Source organism: Xenopus tropicalis, chromosome 10, assembly GCF_000004195.4.
Source record: "Xenopus tropicalis strain Nigerian chromosome 10, UCB_Xtro_10.0, whole genome shotgun sequence".
Classification (NCBI taxonomy): Eukaryota; Metazoa; Chordata; class Amphibia; order Anura; family Pipidae; genus Xenopus; species Xenopus tropicalis.
In genome coordinates this window covers 19,597,559-19,616,171 of record NC_030686.2, presented here as the reverse complement: position 1 = coordinate 19,616,171, position 18,613 = coordinate 19,597,559, and the positions used below count along the sequence as shown (strand labels likewise).

Sequence of the window (18,613 nt, the reverse complement as noted above, 5' to 3'; positions counted from 1 at the left end):
AAAAACGCTGATGTATATAACCCTATATATATGAATGTAATGGCATGTTATATTTAAAGTGTATGTAATTTATTGGTGCAAATAAAAAATATTTAAAAAAAAACATGTAGGTAAATAGTTAGGACCACCATATGGGGGTTCACCTTGACATGGTATGGTGACCTAATTATGTAGCCAGCGCATGGGTATGGGCATCGGGTCCTCCAACAAGATTTTGGTGTGATGCAAAGCTTGCCTTACTAACAGTGTCCACAAAATGGCAGCTGTCTGCTTGCTGTGACTGAATAGTTCCAAGACTGAAGGAAACAAGATTTATACTATCTGTATAGTGTAAATAAGGTTTACTTTGCTCGACTAGCATGATAGAAAAGAATTTGGAGTTTTTTCTTAGGGTGACAGGTCCCCTTTAATGTGTGAATTCTGATCAGCATATGTGAAGCGGAGGAAGTGCTTTTATATAGCCGCTAGGGTTGGCACCTGCCCAATATTTTTAAGGGCGACAATATAAGAGAGCAGGTATTTTTTTTTAAAGAAAAGGTGGCAACCCAAATAACAGCACAAATGCAGTAACTTATACACTCAGTGGTATCTGCTTTCATATGTACAGACTCCACAGACACCACATGTGAATCATGGGTATAGACCTTGTGCCAGCCTGTAGGATGAACAACCTGTGGAGTTCTGTATTCAAGGGGGATGGGCACACTGGCCATTTTCTGTAGAAACACAGATTTAAGTTTCTTCCCACAATAGGGGAAAAAAAAGTTTCTTACGGGTCTATTCTCCCATAGCAACTAATCAGCTTTTAGCTGTTCAGTTGTTCAAATACAAACCCAAGATTGGTATGTGTTACTGCACCTGGTTATTCCGTGTATGGTAACACGGTAACCCTTGTACAGCCACTCCTACACTCTTTTTGTTATAGTCACTTCCGTGTTATTCCTACCTACTTAGGTCATCCATCTCCTAATCAGCTTTTATCTATACAGCCTCATTACACGGGACCCGAGCCAGGCCAGTTCCCAAGGCTTTATGGGAAAAATCCAGAGAAGTCAGATAAAGACAATGTATACGCGTTTCTTCCTTTTTGCCTATGGATTTAGCTAAACATTTACTAGCGTTTAGGCTCGCATTACCTTTAGGGACGGCTGATCATGCGATCTCCGCAGTAGAGCTGAGGCCAGGAATTCCGCGGAAGCCCCTAGTTATAGAATTCTCCGCTGGCTCCAGTAGGACTTTTTACTGTAACATGGCGATCTGACGTTTCCAGCTCAAAGGAGACTGACGATTGGACAAGATTTAGGACGAGGGGCGGGGCTTGACTGGACTAGTCTTTCCTGTAAACAAGGAGGCGTGGGATCCTCTGACATCAGTTTAGAAGAGTCACAGTCATATGGCAGCGTGTCGTTCGTCAGTTCGCATAGGGGAAGGCTGCCATTGGTTGGCTGAGGCGCATGCGCGGGCAGTCGTCACTGTGGCGCGAGTTGTGCAAATGGATTTGGCGTGTTGGAAGGAAGTTCGGTTTCCTCAGCGAATGAATTGTGTTTCAGGGAAAGGTATATTTTTGAAAACTTTAGACGTGTTTTAATGGGGTTAGCGTATTGTATGTTTTAACGCAAGTGGTGGCTTTATTGCACTCTGTGCCTGGGGCTTGTTTACAATGGGCGAATTTCCACCAGTAGCTAATCAGAGACTAACTCTAGATACACCAATAAAAGCAACAATTTGTTTCGTTGCTATGGTTTACTTGGTGGAAAAACTATTATGTTGGAAAACTATAACTGGGTAGGAACTTGATGGCTTCACCCATTCTGATGGAGATTGCCATGGTGGGGGTGTGGGCACAGAGGCCCAAACAGCCCCCCAGCAGCCCAATAAATAGTGACTGTCTATGACATCTGACAGCAGCCTCCTGGGCTATTTGCCAAAACCCATATATTGCTAGTCAAGCCCCGTGGGGGAGGGGACACTTTTATAATTAATCTTATATATCATGATATAAGCATTGCATGTCTTTTTTATAAAGAAATCTGTAGTAAGGTAAATACAATACCAAAGTCCTCAGCGCTCTAGATGTGATGAAATCTCCAATCTTGTGTAATCCTTATACCGAATTGTGTGTGTATACTATTTCTTTTCTGCAGCTCCGCCTTAGATCAACCCCTTTGACTGGGTCCCAAAAACGAGTTCAATGGTGTATATAGCCGGAGCGCATATATAGGAAAACAAAAAATATACAGTAGTGCAACAACATTTATACGAAGTGATCCCTTATCACCATATAGAAACATTTTTTTGTGCTCGATTAGTTTACACTCACGCCACAGTGCAGTACTACTAACTGCTTACCAGATGGCAGTGTTGATGAAGCAAACAGATATAATGTGTTCAATTGCAGCATGTAGCTAGATGAACGAGTGTTGTATCTTTGATGTAAATTGCAACTGTATCCACGTGCAGAATGAGTCTGATGTATCTTATTGCAGAATGTGGCTGTATCCTCAGTGAGGCACAAAGAGAAGAACAGCAACTGGTGCAATATTATTTATTATAAAACAACTAATAAAAGAATAAAACTTACAATATGCAGTGTAATAATAAGTTTTATTCTTTTATTAGTTGTTTTATAATAAATAATATTGCACCAGTTGCTGTTCTTCTCTTTGTGCCTCACTGAGGATACAGCCACATTCTGCAATAAGATACATCAGACTCATTCTGCACGTGGATACAGTTGCAATTTACATCAAAGATACAACACTCGTTCATCTAGCTACATGCTGCAATTGAACACATTATATCTGTTTGCTTCATCAACACTGCCATCTGGTAAGCAGTTAGTAGTACTGCACTGTGGTGTGAGTGTAAACTAATCGAGCACAACATTTTTTTTTCTATATGGTGATAAGGGATCACTTCGTATAAACGTTGTTGCACTACTGTATATTTTTTGTTTTCCTATATATGCGCTCCGGCTATATACACCATTGAACTCATGTCTTTTTTTTATACTCATTAAGTAATAATCTACCCCCCTTTGTTTTGGATGCCTTCCACCCTTTTTATGAATACGTGTTATAAACTTGCAGCTGGTGATCTCCTATTGAGATCCAGAAATATGGGCACTACTTCCCATGTACAGATGCTGTGGCACTGGTTTAAATACAAAAGAGAAGTAATGCCACATATAAATCTCAAACCGATATCTTCACTTTCCGTAATGAGAATGTTTGGCACAGTACTGCTGTTGATAGTACACACTGTTAAAACGTCTGGAGCCCCAACAAAAAGTAGATGTGCATTATTATGGGCCAGAAACAGACCCCCAGTAATGTTAAAAATATGGGAGGAAACCACTTTCATTTAACCCTGGATCTTTTTTGGATTCTATTAAAGGGTTCGTTCACTTTTAAATGAACTGTTTGTCTGTTGTAGAGAGTAATACTCCTAGACAATTTGCACTTTGTATTCTTTTTTAATTATATGTGGTTTTTGAGTTGTTTAGCTTTTTGTTCATCTCCAGTGTTGAATTTTAGCATCTTTCTGGTTGCTAGAATCCTAATTTCCCTAGCAAGCAGGCAGGTGTTTGAATGAGAAACTGGAATTTGAAAAGTAGAGGGCCTGAATAGAAAGTAGTAGTAGTAGAAAATAACAATAAAATTGTACACCAAAGAGCAATGGTCTTTTGGCTGCCCTTTTGGCTGAATGCGTCAGAAGAGGAAGGCAAATAATAATAACAAAAAATTAAAACCAGTTGAAAAGTTGCTGAGACTTGCCCATTCTTTATCATACTAAAAGTTAACTTAAAGGTGAACTATGCCTTTAAAAAGGCTGTTTATTAAGTTTAAATATTACATAGACATTACTATTCTTACACAATTTTAATTGGTCCTCATTATTTTTTGTTTTTTAGCTTTTTGTTCTGCATCTCTCCTGTTTGGAATTTCAGCAGTTATCTAGTTGCTAGGGCCTTGCTTACCTTAGCAGCCTGGCAGTGGTTTGAAGAAGAGACAGGAATAAGTATAGGACAGGTACTGACTAAAAAGATGTGTAATACAATGTCACAATAACAATATAACTGTAAGCTCACAGTGCAATAGAATTTTTGGCTGCTGGGGTCAATATAATTACAAAAATAACAATTATGCAATGGGTTTAACCAACATCTGTTTACTAAAGGACAAAGTAAATTGAGCTGCTCGAGAATGGATATTGAAGGGATTCGTAATGTAATTTCTGTCATGCAGAAGAATCTGGAGTGCCCAATCTGGTAAATATTTACTTGTGTTCTGTTGTAACAGATCATATAAATCATATAAATACTAAAATGTACAGTGTATTTATCACCTATTACTAAACCCTCTGTCTGCAGTTGTGTGCCCTTTCCAATCTGCATTTTTACACACACACTGCCCCTTACAGTCGCAACAAAAGAAACCTGTGCTGAAATGCACACTTGCGCATATCAATCTAACTCAACATATATCTTTTCCAGTGTTGCAGCATATTTTAATTTTCACTAATTGTACATATTTTTTTTTTTTAGCTTAGAGCTGATGAAGGAACCAGTTGCAACAAAATGTGATCACATATTCTGCAAGTAAGTGTTTTAAAGGCATTGTTTAAGATGGTGAGGTCTCTCACAAAAGCTTATAGCCAGTACAGTTATGGAAACCCGTTATCCAGAAAGTTCTGAATTACGGAAAGGCCATCTCCCATATTACTCCATTATAAGCAAATAATTCTTATTTTTTAAAAATGATTTCCTTTTTCTCTGTAATCATAAAACAGTACCTTGTAACTAACTAAGATATAATTTAATCCTTATTGGAGGCAAAACAAGCCTGTTGGATTTTTTCAATATTTAAATGATTTTTAGCAGACTTAAGTTATGGAGATCCAAATTATAGAAAGATCCCTTATCTGGAAAACCCCAGGTCCTGAGAATTCTGCATAACCGGTCCCATACCTGTACCAGGATTCAACCAGTCCATTAAATAAGGCTTAAATGTGTCAGCAAACATTACATTTCAATAATTACTTTTATCTAGAAATACAAAATATCAGTATTTCAAGAGTGACATTTTGAGCCACTGGACCTTGCAACAGGAAAATGGTGCTTTTACTACTCTGCAATATAAACAGTTGAGGCTGCCATTAATGCAAAGTAGGAAAATGTACTTGACCTCCAAAGTGAGCCTAGTGTCTGTGTATGATATATATAGCAGATAAGGCAGGACCAGCATTCACTCACATTGGGTAAAAAAGGCAAAATTGTTGTATCTGTTATATACTATTTTTGACCTCTATATATTTTATTTGGAAGGAGTATGGCCACCTACATATATAGTTTCCCAACATTGGCACTCACCAGTGCAAAAACAACGGCCGGGTGCTGACCCACAAATTACATCCAGTCCATAGAGAGCACTCATGGCATGAGTATCTATAAAGCAAGTCCTTTATTCATGCACACTATCTACACGATTTGATCCCCATGGGGTCGTCATCAGCAGTATCTATAAAGCAAATCCTTTATTCAGGCACAATATCTACGTGTTTCGATCCCCGTGGGATCATCATCAGGATGATGAGTTTCCTGATGACGCTCCCATGGGGATCGAAACGCATAGATATTGTGCCTGAATAAAGGACTTGCTTTTATTAGCAATCCTGTGTGGGTCAATTCCTCAAGGGAGTCTCACCTGGGGAATAATTAGCAGGCTAAATATGCCTGCAGTGAGAGAGTGTGGAGGGGTCAGACTGGGAACTGAAATCGGTGTGAGAGGGTCTGCCTGCTTGGAGTGCTGCGGGTATTTTTTGCCAAACAAAAGGACCTTATCAAGGTACTGTGACTCTGTGAAGTTGTGTATTTTTTGGTTTAGTTGGTATTCCCAGTAGGGGACCGGTAATAGAGAGGGAAAGCACCCTATGTATTAGTTAGAGCCCAAGTGTGGCAAGTGTTTTGTTTACGTTTTGTTTTGCTTATGCTCCTGCTTGATACGTCGGTCACTGTACATAGAAATCGACTCTTTTCACCTAAAGGACTGTCTGTATGTCTGATCTCGCTTACAATAGAGAGATATATAAAAATAGGATATATATATAAAAAAAAGTCGAGCGCTGGCCTAGGTACATTAACAAAGTCTAAAATGTGTTAAATGTGTTTTTCCCCCACAGATTTTGTATGTTGCAACTTCTCAGCAAAAAGAAGAAAGAAAATGTTCCGTGCCCTTTGTGCAAGACCGAAGTAACCAGAAGGTAACTTAATTAAGCTTCTGTACCAACCTTTTATAAATTTGTTATTGTTGATCTGCATCCAGATGAAAATGCAATCCAAATGCAACTTTCCATTTATTCATTAGATAACAATATTAAAAATTGCTTTTCAAAGTAATTTGTCAATATTATGCCTTTTTTTTCTTATGCCTGACTAAAGGTCAAAAAATATTTTTTTGCATGCGAAGTGTGTTCAAGGTATGATGTGGACAGATCTTACATGGTGCAGTAAAAATTCACAAGTGAATTAAATGCACAGTCCAAATGAATTTGATGCAGACCTAGTATTTTAACTTCATTAGTGTATTTGGCAGCTGTCATTCGGTGTAAGTGGCTGCTCCCTGTTAAATTTTGTTGAATGTTTGAATTTCTGCATGTCCAGTTGGTAAAATTAGAGTAGCAGTATGATAAAGTTGTGGTCATTACTTTGTTCTTTGTGGTGTGAAACGTGATGCATTATGGTTGAGGCTTTGCTCTAGAAGACCCAGTACTGCAAAACTGAACCTTCTATAGGCTATCTGTAGCAAGAAAATATAATTTATAAACATGATATTTATAACAAAGCAGTTAAAAAGGAAAAATGTTGCTTTGGGTTTAAAATAATGGAACAGAATAAATTCTCCTCAGAACATTGTCATTCCAGATTAAAGAATGTGGAGACAGTAGTGGTTGCTCCCAATGCTTCAGGTATTCATGGTCTGACTGTGGAAGGTCGGATATAGGGCAAGGTCGCTACTTGAAAAATCTTCAGTGTTGCGGTTCCTACTGACTTCCAGGGATACTGCACAAAAGTGCGGGTGGGAGTGCTTTTTTTTACCCTAAAATGCTTAGAATGTTAAAGTATTTATACATGCACTTCTATGAGGGATTCTCCATACATTTGTGTTTGTGACCAGTTAGTTTAAAGGGGTAGTTCACCTTTAAATTAACTTTTAATATGATGTAGACATTGATATTCTGAGACAATTTGCAATTGGTCCTCTTTTATTTTTAATGTTTTTTTCAGTTATTTAGATTTTTGTTCAGCAGCTCTCCATTTGGTATTTCAGCAGCTATCTGGTTGCTAGGGTCTTATTTACTCTAGCAACCATTTAGTGGTTTAAACAAGAGATTGGAATATAAATAGTTAAGGGGCCTGCATGGAAAAATAAGTAATAAAAAATTAAAATAACAAAACTGTAGCCTCGCAGAGCAATACTTTTTGGCTGCTGGGGTCAGTGAGCCCCATTTGAAAGCTGGAAAGAGGCAGTAGAGAGAGGCAAATTATTCAAGAACCATAAAAAAAATTAATTAGGAAGGCCAATTGCAAAATTGCTAGGAATAGGCCATTCTATAACATACTAAAAGTTAACTTAAAAGTGAACCACCCCTTTAGATGTGTTTTAGTTTAGTTTTATAGAGAGAGACAGTGGGTACTTACATCTCAGGTCTGTATTTACAAAACCAGCTCATTATATGCAGTGAGATGCAGTGGGTACTGATGGCAGATATTCAGGCCCTGGCACTATAACACTGGCACTGATAAACAACATTGGCTTCACTGTAACTAACTAGAAATGAACAAAACAATGACAAAAATTAAAATATTAAGTTCAAAAACCAACAACAAAAAATATATTAAGCACAATGAGCTTTTTCAGGGGGAAAGTGTTAACTTACCATCCATCTGTTAAGATATGTGATAGGGATATTATAGATGTCAGGTGACAAAAAAACAATTTAATTTTGGCTAGTGATTCAGCCTTTAGAACTGTATAGTACCTGTGGGAATAGGATGAAATCTGCAGCAAAAGTTCTTAGTTTGTGAGGTTCTTGTCAGTCTTCATTTCTGCACTGCCTTCAGTTTGTAATATCTCCCCGAGCTCTGTCTGCATCTGTGCCTTGATTGGTCAGTTCTACGGTCTGTCAAGAAAGCTCTGCTCTGATTGAAGAATCCACAAGAAGAAAGATCCAATTGGAGCACAGCTGATTGCAGCAGAACCGGAGCTTGCAGGAACAGGAGAAGATTTCCAGGACAGTGCAGAAACAGAGTGAGGCTTAGCCTCCCCTAGCCTTATTGAAAATCCGCCTATGGGCAGTTTGGTGAAAAAGAGGCAGGCTTTTAAGCTTCTCCCATCAAAATCCTCCCAACTCTCTACATTTCCGTTAGTTTGTCTTTTATTATACAGATTTCTAGAGGGATAAGCCAGCTGTCCTTCTAATTACAAAAACAAAAATAGATTTTTTTTTTTATTTTGCATTTTTAAATTTAAACAACATAAGGCTAATGTCACACGAGGCGTAGGGCTGAAATTTTCGGCAACCGGATAAACGCTTGCCGAGAATTCAGCCCTACGCCTCCTACTTGTGCCTGCACCCGAATGAATGAGATACGCTCGGTGCAGGCACATGTAGCCGATATACGCATGAAAACGCGAGACTTTGCATTCTCTCGTGTTTTCCTGCGTATATCGGCTACATGTGCCTGCACCCGAGCGTATTCCATTCATTTGGGTGCAGGCACAAGTAGCAGGTGTAGGGCTGATTTTTCGGCAAGCGTTTTTCTCCTTGCCGAAAAAATCAGCCCTACACCGCGTGTGGCATCAGCCTAAGGGAACAGTCCCTTTAACATACCTCCCAACTGTCCCGATTTTCGCGGGACAGTCCCTCTTTTGACAGCTCAACCTGCAGTCCTGGATTCTTACTGAAAAGTCACTCATTTCCCTTTGATCTCCTGCACTGAAGCTAAAAAAGATACAAATGTAATTAAAAGTAGCTTTTGACTGAGGGCCCAGAAATCTTAGCGTCTCTTGCACTTAGAAACATTGTTTCTCACTTTTAATTAAATTAGTGGGCTTTTGGCAGAGAGCCCAGAAACGTAAAAAGCCACACCTGCACTGAGATACAATTGTAACTAATAAGCTATACAGGTCTCTTAGGGGAACTGAGACTTGCAGGGTACTTTTACCTTTTTCAGCAAAACTGTAATAACACATAAAACAGGACCCCAAAAACCCCCAGAAATGCGTTCAAACTTTAAATAACCTGCCAAATGTAGTCAAATGGGGGTGTGGTTGCAAAATAGGCATGGTCAAAAATTGCTGCGTTGAGCATTTATTGTTGTCCCTCTTTCCATTTTCAAAATGTTGGGAGGTATGCCTTTAAGGAAAACAAGGGAAAATCAAGAGGAGCCGAGAGAAGGAAGAGAAAAGAAAGAAGGAAAAGAGTGAGCTGGGGGAATATGGAAAGTCCGAGAACTACATTTCAGTAATTACTAGTAGCCTTATGGGGAAAGCATGTTTTAGTTGTAAATATTGAAATAAAATGTTCGCTGGGTGTTTGAATTTGGCTTGAAGTGCATTCAATTGTTTACATTCCCCCCCATGGTAATGACTCCCAGGGGCTGATTTACTAACCCATGAATCCGACCCGAATTGGAAAAGTTCCGACTTGAAAACGAACATTTTGCGACTTTTTCGTATGTTTTGCGATTTTTTCGGATTCTTTACGAATTTTTCGTTACCAATACGATTTTTGCGTAAAAACGCGAGTTTTTCGTATCCATTACGAAAGTTGCGTAAAAAGTTGCTCATTTTTCGTAGCGTTAAAACTTACGCGAAAAGTTGCGCATTTTTCGTAGCGTTAAAACTTACGCGAAAAGTTGCGCATTTTTCGTAGCGTTAAAACTTAACGCTACGAAAAATGCGCAACGCTACGAAAAATGCGCAACTTTTTACGCAACTTTCGTAATGGATACGAAAACTTGCGTTTTTACGCAAAAATCGTATTGGTAACGAAAAATTTGTAAAGAATCCGAAAAAATCGCAAAACATACCAAAAAATCGCAAAATACCAATCATTATGAAAAAAACTCAATCGGACTCCATTCGACCCGTTCGTGGGTAAGTAAATCAGCCCCCCAGTGTTTTAACTCCCGCAGCTGCCCACCTAACAACCTCAGGCACTGAATACAAGTGTGAAAGGTATTTATTGCCCCATATGGGGGTCCATTTTGACCAAACGGGTTAATTTGTTCTATTTTTAGTGCCCTCCACTACTGTTTTATTTTTTAAGAGATGCCCCTATAGGGTGGTTTAGCTAGGGCCTCTAGGTTTCCCACAATGACGGCCTCTAATACTAATGCACGGTTGTTTAACCTCGGGATTGTTCACCAGTGCACACAGACCAACTGACTGGCAAGGAAGGATCTTTCAAAGTTTTGTGCAGTGCCAACCCACCATCAGTTAATGACGCTTGTCGCATCTGGAGGGACATTCTGGGTATTTCACCTGACCATATAAAACCCCTTATAATAGAATATAGTTCCTTAAAAAAGGTTAAAAAGTAGTATTGAAGGCGCAGGTCATGCCTACATGCACAACTGGGAGTGACATTGGCAGGAGATGTCTAAGTTGATCATTGGGCACCTATTGCTGGTGGTGAGTGTCCTGGGGGGTGGGGTAGGGGCAGCAGTTGAACCAAAACCGTCCGTCCAGTGTTGCCAAATTTGCATATACATTAATACCTGGCCTTTTTTGTCCAAAATAATTATTTTTAGTGCGTCCATGTCGTCTATAGCTTTTCTCCATTCTTGGACTTAGGGGGTGTACGGTCTTTCCAGTGGAGAGTTAGTAGTCTCCTGGCTTGAAACATGACTTTAAGGATGAACAGTTTTGTGTGTTTGTCCAAAGTATTGTTCAGGTTAAGGACCAGCAAACAGTTTCTGGTGTCCCCCGTGCCCCAGCCATAATTAGCAATTGTGAGCCACCCTGTGATCTCCTGCCAGGATTGGGCAGCTCCACAGAGTGTGCAGTAGTGTGGCCACTTCTAATCCGCACCTTTAAAGGAGATGTCAATGCTAACTTTAATATCAGGTCTAATGCGAAGGGTGCCTTACCCCCACCCCACCTTTTTTTCGCTGTTTCGCGTGTGTTGCCCAGCGGTCATTTTGCCGGGTGACGTGATCGAGTGCTCGGTATATGTTCCAAATTCGCATTCGCGCATAGCCCCTCCTACCTGAACTGCCTGGATTTATTTTTTTGAACAAGCTTTATTAAAAAACTCCAACGACAAATATCAGTTGCCCTGCAGAACATGCACGCTCATTAAACGGATTGGCAGTGCGCATGTGCACCACACCAGGCAGACAAGCAGAATTCTGAAGTGAGGGGGCAGAGGGAGTTGCTGAGCTGTGCAGTGAGAGAAACATCAAGGGATCGCTGCAGCTTCACTGTTTGCTTTTGAGGGACTGGAGTGGCAGGTAATTAAAGAGTGCTGTGAGGCTTTTCACTGCTAAAATTTTTGGTTGGGGGGTTGACATGTCCTTTAAACACATGGGCGAAGTTAACATTTTCATAGCATGAAGTTTCTGAACTGTGTAATAGGCTCTGAATCATATATAGTTGGAGTAGACTGTGCCAATAGGAGTATAATACTAATTTTGGTGTATTCAGAACCCATTCCCATTGGTCATCCAATTCCCAGATCCACCTCCCACAACTCCCTTGCTCTCTGCTCCCGGGTCAGCGTATAGTGGTTTGTATAATAGCTTCTATAGAGCAGAGTTTTTTTTCTTTTGAGTGGGTACCAGGGCATATAGTAACTTTGGTAATATAAACATTTTAATCAGTTGGATTTTCCCAGCTGGTCCCATGGTAGCGCTTCCCAAGCTTTAAATTTGTTTTGTATCCATTGGATGAGAATTTCAATATTGAGATTATAGAATTGTGAGATTGGAAGGGCTATCTGCATTCCCAAATAGATACATTTTGTAGCTCTCTGCAGTGGACATGACAGAAGTGATTCGTCCAGGTGTTGGTTTGGTGGTGCTAGATTGCAGACCAGAGATTGTACCAGATAGCTGGGTAAGGTCAATCAACAATTTGAGTGAGAAACCTGTCCCACAGGTACACTAAGGTGTCATCAGCATAAAGTGCTCAAAACCCCTGATCTGATGGTAAAGTCTGACCGCCTAAGCAAAGGGTTCTATCGCTAAGGCAATGTGCCCCTAGACAGCGAAAATGCAGAGGTATTAATATATTATATTATTATATTATGAATATATTAAATGAATTATATATTTCTATTCTGATGCCATCTGCTCCTGAAGCCTTACCCAGGGGGAAGTTTATAGTGTCTTGGATTTCTGCTTCGGTGAATTCAGAGTCTAGATAGTCTTTATACTCCTGGAGTAGCACTGGTAGAGATAGGGGATTGAGGAATAATTTGATTTCTGAATCGGAGGCTGTTAGTTTGGTACCATATAGATCTGTGTAAGATGAGACCAACATTTCTTTTACTGCTTAGGGCTCTGTATGGAGGGTACCCTGGTGGTCTTTTAGGGCAGGGACTGGGGGAGGGGTAGTGTGTGCTTTAGCCACTTGGGCAAGCATCTTTCCAGCCCTCACCCTGTCTTCATATATATTTGTCTTTGTAAAGTCTTAGTGCTTGTTCAGTGCTTTTTTGTTTTAGGGCTAGTAAGTAGTTATTTTGCGGTGCTTCTTTTTTTCTTCTGTTTTAGGTTCTCAGAAATCCCAGAAGGATAGGGTAACCTCTGCCCTTTTATTTAGTTCCACAAAGTCCTTAGTAGTGCTTTCCACAGTTTTAAAATTGTCAAGGATGTTCAGCCAGATTGGGTTTATGGAAAGGTGGGGCTTTTTATCTTATGAGGAAGTTCTCTTTTAAGCTGTAGTGGAGCATGATCAGAGATCCCTCTGGGAAGGTAAAGGGTTTCAACCACATAGGGTATCGTGGGGGTGTTGATAAAGGCCGTGTCTGTTCTAGATAGGGCTGAGCAAGCTGGGGTGAAGCATGAGTATTGACGTAGATCAGGGTGGGCTGTTCTCCAGGGGTCTATCAGAGCTAAGGAGGTCATGAATCTGGACAGTGGGATGGTATTGGGTGGAGGCTTGGTGGAATGTTTCCAGAACCTATCAGTTCCGGGGGTAGTACTTCATTGAAGTCCCCGGCTATCAGTACTAAAGCTCTGGGGTATTCTGTCAGGAAATCCATTAGGGTGTTTAGTACCTCTATGTCAAATTGGGGAGGGATATAGATGTTAATTAGGAGAACCTCGCTGGTGTAAAAGTAGCCAAGCAGGAAGATGTATCTGCCTTTAGGGTCAGACTTCAGGTTCCTGAAACTGAAGGGCACAGATTTACCAATTAGAATAGATACCCCAGATGAATGCGAGGAGTAGGGAGCATGATAGGCCCACCCTATTCATGGGCATCTAAGGGCAAGAATCTTAGAGCACGTTAGATGGGTCTCCTGTAGGAAGGCTATTGAGTGACGTTTGAGGAACTCTAAAACCAGTCTACGCTTAATTGGGCCTCTCACATTCCAGCTTGTAAACCTGATTGCCATGACTTGGGAATTGGAGGGTAATTGAGAGTGGACATTGTATACATTATTAGAGTATTGTTAAAAATCTTTAGATACCATTGAGCATACACATACCAACATTTGTGCAAAGGCGTATCACTTGTACTAAACTTCCTCTGGTTATAACCCCTCTCCTCTTCCACCCAGTTCCCAACTTTAGAGTTTGACCTGAAGCCGGCCTGTTGTCTCTGGACTTCCATTGAGTAATCCGCAAATATGGATATTGTGGTTGGTTGGAAATGAAGGGGACCTTGTGTCCTGGCCAGTCAGAGTATTTTATCACGATCGCGTGCATTCACCTGGTGGGGACTGCCTGGTACGGACTCTGTGTGCCCGCTCAATTGCGAACATGGAGAGTTGTGCAGCTCCAAAGGTTTCCTTTAGCCACAGCTCAATGAAATGTTTCTGGGGCATTGCCCTCTGCTTGTTCCGGGAAGCCCACAAACCGTAGGTTGCTGTGTCTCATTGGTTTTCTAGGTCATCATTTTTACGTTGGCAGTCTGCCACTAGTTTCTGGACATCCCTATATTGAGTTGGTAGGTTTCTGCAGGAGTCTTCCAGGTTGCTTACCCAGGATTCTACTACGGTTGTCCTCTCGTAGTTTTTGTAGGTCGTGTTTTATAATGGAGGGATCTATTTTTATTTCCTCCGTTTTGGTATTAATGAGTGCTGTACAGTAGCCGTTCGCTACCCTAATTTCTGCCATAACATTGTGCAGGGCTGGTACGTTTGTTTGTGAAGCTGGGGTATTTTTAGCAGTATTTGGTGGCTGGTTGGGCTTGTTTGCGGCCTGTACTGACCCAGCACCATTTTGATTCGCATCCCAGTGGAAGTTCTCCAGTCAGACTGCTGCCTCTGAGGCTCGTTTATGCGCTTTATGGTGCCCCATCAGTTCCCTCTGAGTTAGTGGCTCCCAGACTCCAGCTCCGTTGTGGGGTAGTTTGTGTGGGATATTCAGGATATCGGCAGGGTTTGATGGCGAAGCTCTAACGGCTGCGTGTGCTCACATTCACACCCTGAGAAAAACCATTTTTAACAGTTTGACTTTGTCTGGGACTGACAGGGGAAGGTTTTTCCACACCAGTGTTCTCCTGTAACCGAGCTAGAACAGGGGAGATGTTAAGCTGTTCATATAGTTTCAAATCCTTATGGATTTGTATCGCTAAGTACCTAAATTCTGAAACAGTATTCAACAGTGTGATAGTGCAGAAAATATTTTTTTGGAGATTGTCTATGGGGAAAAACAAGGGACTTGCCATAGTTCACTTTTAGACCAGAGTTAGTACTCAGATTAAAGCCTGAAGAGAGTTTTGAGGGTCAGCCAAATATATACAGTGGATATAAAAAGTCTACACAGCCCTGATAAAATGTCAGGTTCCTGTGCTGTACAAAAATGAGACAAAGATAAATCATTTCAGAACTTTTTCCACCTTTAATGTGACCTATAAACTGTACCACTCAATTGAAAAACAAACTTTTAGGTGGAGGAAAGAAAACAAAAAAACTAAAATAATGTGGTTGCATAAGTGTGCACACCGTCTTCTAACTGGGGTTGTAGCTGTTTTCAGAATTAAGCAATCACATTCAAAATCATGTTAAATAGGAGTCAGCATACACCTTCCATCATTTAAAGTGCATCTGATTAACCCCAAACCATGGAACACAGTGAAGACAGTCATCATCAAGTGGAGAAAATATGGCACAACAGTGACATTACCAAGAACTGGACATCCCTCCAAAATTGATGAAAAGACAAGAAGAAAACTGGTCAGGGAGGCTACCAAGAGGCCTACAGCAACATTAAAGGAGCTGCAGGAATATCTGGCAAGTACTGGCTGTGTGGTACATGTGACAACAATCTCCCATACTCTTCATATGTCTGGGCTATGGGGTAGAGTGGCAAGACAAAAGCCTGAAAATATTTTATCTTTGTCTCATTTTTGTACAGCACAGGAACCTGACATTTTATCAGGGGTGTGTACACTTTTTATATCCACTGTAAGCATGTTGTTCGCATAAGGCAGAGAGAGAGTGCTCATTCATTCTGCATCCAGAACTGCTTTTACGTAGCAGCTCATATCTTAGTCTTTTAAATTCAGAATTACATTTTCTCCCCATAACCCTCCCTGTTTCCATGTATATGAAATGTTTGTGCTTCAGCCAATAAGAAGTGGCTAATGTGTATTAGTTAAAAAAAAAAAAAAATCAGAATTGGTGGCATTTGCTTTGCATGGAATCGGTAATGTTTGTTAAAGGGGACCTATCACCCACACATAAACAACATGTAAGCCAAGTTTTTTTTTTTTAATGAAAACATCCATACCTGTTATAAACTTATTTAGCATGCATGGCCAGGTTGTAAACACTTCTCATTTTATCATGCTGTTTAATTCAAGAATCTTTGTTTGTTATATAAATATATGATGATGGTTAATAACATTCTATCACTTAGAATTAGTAATAATCATAATAATAATTCAAACTTGTTTAAAAGCTTAGTGTGTCCATTTCTTGCAGGAGTCTTCAGGAGAGCCACAGATTCAAACTGCTGGTTGAAGGGCTACTAAAGATAATAAAAGCCTTTGAGCTTGACTCTGGATGCAAATGTATGTATCTGTGCATGATAAGTTTACCAGTTTGTTTGTGCTCCTTGGTTTCAAAGTATCTCTATTGAGTGCTGCACCTGGGTGTTGGTTTAGGGGCTATTGGGTGAGCAGAAAATGTTTATTCATGTATGACAAGTGTTACTTATAAATGTGACAACAAGCACTTGTGCATGCTTTAAAAGTATGTAATGGTTTATGGGCACTGTATGCTTATACACAGAGTTCTGTTTTCTCATAGTTTTTCCAAGTCAAGAAAACACAGTCAGTGGGTTTGAGTCCACAATCAAGGATGTGTTGATTAAAGAAGATCAGCCCGTAGTGCATTGCAAAGGTTACAGAAACCGTAAAAAAGGGATCTTGAAAAGTAAAACATTTGAAGTAACTGGAACTTTACTGGTAATTGAGGAGGGTTTTTATGCTGTATACCTCTGGACAATCATAAAACTGTATCCCGCATTCATTAAGTTACAAGACATTGTGTGTAATACAAATATTAAACTGAACACCTTTAAGAAAAAACTTCAAGATTTCACAGGACAGACTGTCAAGCCTGGCTGTGTTTAACCATTTGAATTTAATTATCAATTAAAAATTTGATCAGGGCGATTATGCTACTGTCACACAAGCCAGTTTCTCAGCAGGCCGAGAAACAGCCCCTCTTCTCCAATTCATTCTCTGATGTAGACAGTCAGTGCCTGGGTGCAGACACATGGAGTGGATTTCAGCTTGAAAATGCATGCTCATGCTCTTGCAGACACCAGAGATTGTTGTGAAGGGGCTTATAATCAGCCTGAGAAACTGCCCTGTGTGAGAGTAGCCTTAGTAACTTCAGGAACAGTTACTTACCACAATTTAAAGCCAGTACAGTGCCCTGTACAGGCTTTAAATTATGATGTACCTACAAAGTCAGTCTACTGTAAAGGCCTGTTACATTAACCTCTAGTGGAAAAATGTTTTTTTCATACTTAAGGTTATGTCCTGGAACATGTCATAAGTAGCAATCAGCATGGTATAGCTTGATTTATATGATGAAGTCATCAGGAAGCTGGACAGTGGCGTTTCAATAGATCTTGTTGGATTTTGCAGATATTTTTGATACAGTACAATATTAATGTTTGCTTTATAAATGTACATCTTTGTATATGGCCCAATAGACCTACACATTACACTATAAAATAAATACTGATTCAATACTTCAATATGGATACCAATATAAGCAGTGGCAACAAAGCATAAAACACACTGCATATCCTTTCAACATGGAAAACGAATAGTTTGATCTTTTGTAATTAAACATACTTTTGCAGGAATCCAAACCCGAGGCACAATTTGCTAAACTAGTTACGAGACTGACTTCTTGCAGACAGAAGAAGCATAGGAAAGAGGCCTCACCCATTTTCGTTAATTGTGGTAAGCTGCAGATTCTCGTACGCACAGCTATACGCTTATAGATGCTGCAAGTATGTGAAAAAAAGATTAAATTTAGAGAAATGGACACTGTTATGGGACTAGAAAGCTACTGCTTAGTGATCAAAAAATGCATGATCATAAACTTGAAACTTTGGAAGGGCTTTTAGTTACAATTGCTAATTATATGTGGCCCTGAAAATCTGAAATAATCAAATTTAATTTTATATTTTTTAGGCATTATAGGCCAGATTGGTCACACTTCAGTTTTTCAGTTATACTTTTATTACACTTTAATTAGCAATGGAGTTCTGCCACATCCACACCTGCATTTAGTGCCAAGAAGAACACTTATTGTGTGTCTTTACTGCTTATAACCAAATAAATGTTTATAATGTATATCTATATATATCATACAGGTATGGGACAGGTTATGCAGAATGTTTGGGACCTGGGTTTTTCTGGATCCCCCTGTCTTTCTGTAATCTGGACCATACCTTAAGGCTACTAAATAATCTGTTAAATATTAATTAAGCACAATAGGATCATTTTGCCTCCAGTATGGATAAATTATATCTTAGCTGGGATCAAGTACAAGGTACTGTTTTGTTATTGCAGAGAAAAGGGAAAACACTTTTAAAAAAAATATGAGTTATTTGATTATAATTAAATTACAGGAAGGCCATCTCCTGTAGACTGAGTTTTCTGAATAATGGGTTTCTGCATAACAGACCCCCATACCTTATATGTATGTATTTGTAAATCTATTTCAGGGAAGACTGAAATAAAAATCGCATTACTGGAAAATATTGAACAAAAACAGAAGCTACCTATTTGTTTAGAAAAAGTAAAGCTATTGTTTCCAGTGCTACTGTTTCATGCACAATGTTTTCAGGCAAAACACACTTAATTAGAGCATTAGGTAGGCAGGTCAATTGCCCTTAACAGACCATTTGCTG

The 18,613-nt window shown here is 39.7% G+C and overlaps 2 protein-coding genes across 6 annotated transcripts in view; one reads left to right on the top strand and one right to left on the bottom strand.

Moving 5' to 3' along the window:
- The window catches only part of nbr1 (neighbor of BRCA1 gene 1), a 33,450-nt gene extending 32,099 nt beyond the window's left edge, over positions 1-1,351 (bottom strand). For 3 of the 4 annotated variants that reach the window (XM_004918636.4, XM_031894566.1, XM_031894567.1), the window contains exon 1: positions 1,137-1,351. The gene's annotated coding sequence lies outside the window, so the exon portion shown is untranslated. The remainder of the gene's footprint in view (positions 1-1,136) is intronic. The other variant, XM_031894565.1, reaches the window with a different exon arrangement.
- brca1 (breast cancer 1) overlaps positions 1,352-18,613 on the top strand; it is a 70,560-nt gene continuing 53,298 nt past the window's right edge. Inside the window, 8 exon segments of one of the 2 annotated variants that reach the window (NM_001114491.1) lie at positions 1,496-1,556; positions 3,914-4,031; positions 4,180-4,270; positions 4,547-4,600; positions 6,181-6,261; positions 16,159-16,247; positions 16,486-16,643; positions 17,555-17,657. In NM_001114491.1, coding sequence (NP_001107963.1) covers positions 4,206-4,270; positions 4,547-4,600; positions 6,181-6,261; positions 16,159-16,247; positions 16,486-16,643; positions 17,555-17,657 — 550 coding nt within the window. In that variant the 5' untranslated portion in view covers positions 1,496-1,556; positions 3,914-4,031; positions 4,180-4,205. 2 annotated transcript variants of the gene reach the window in all.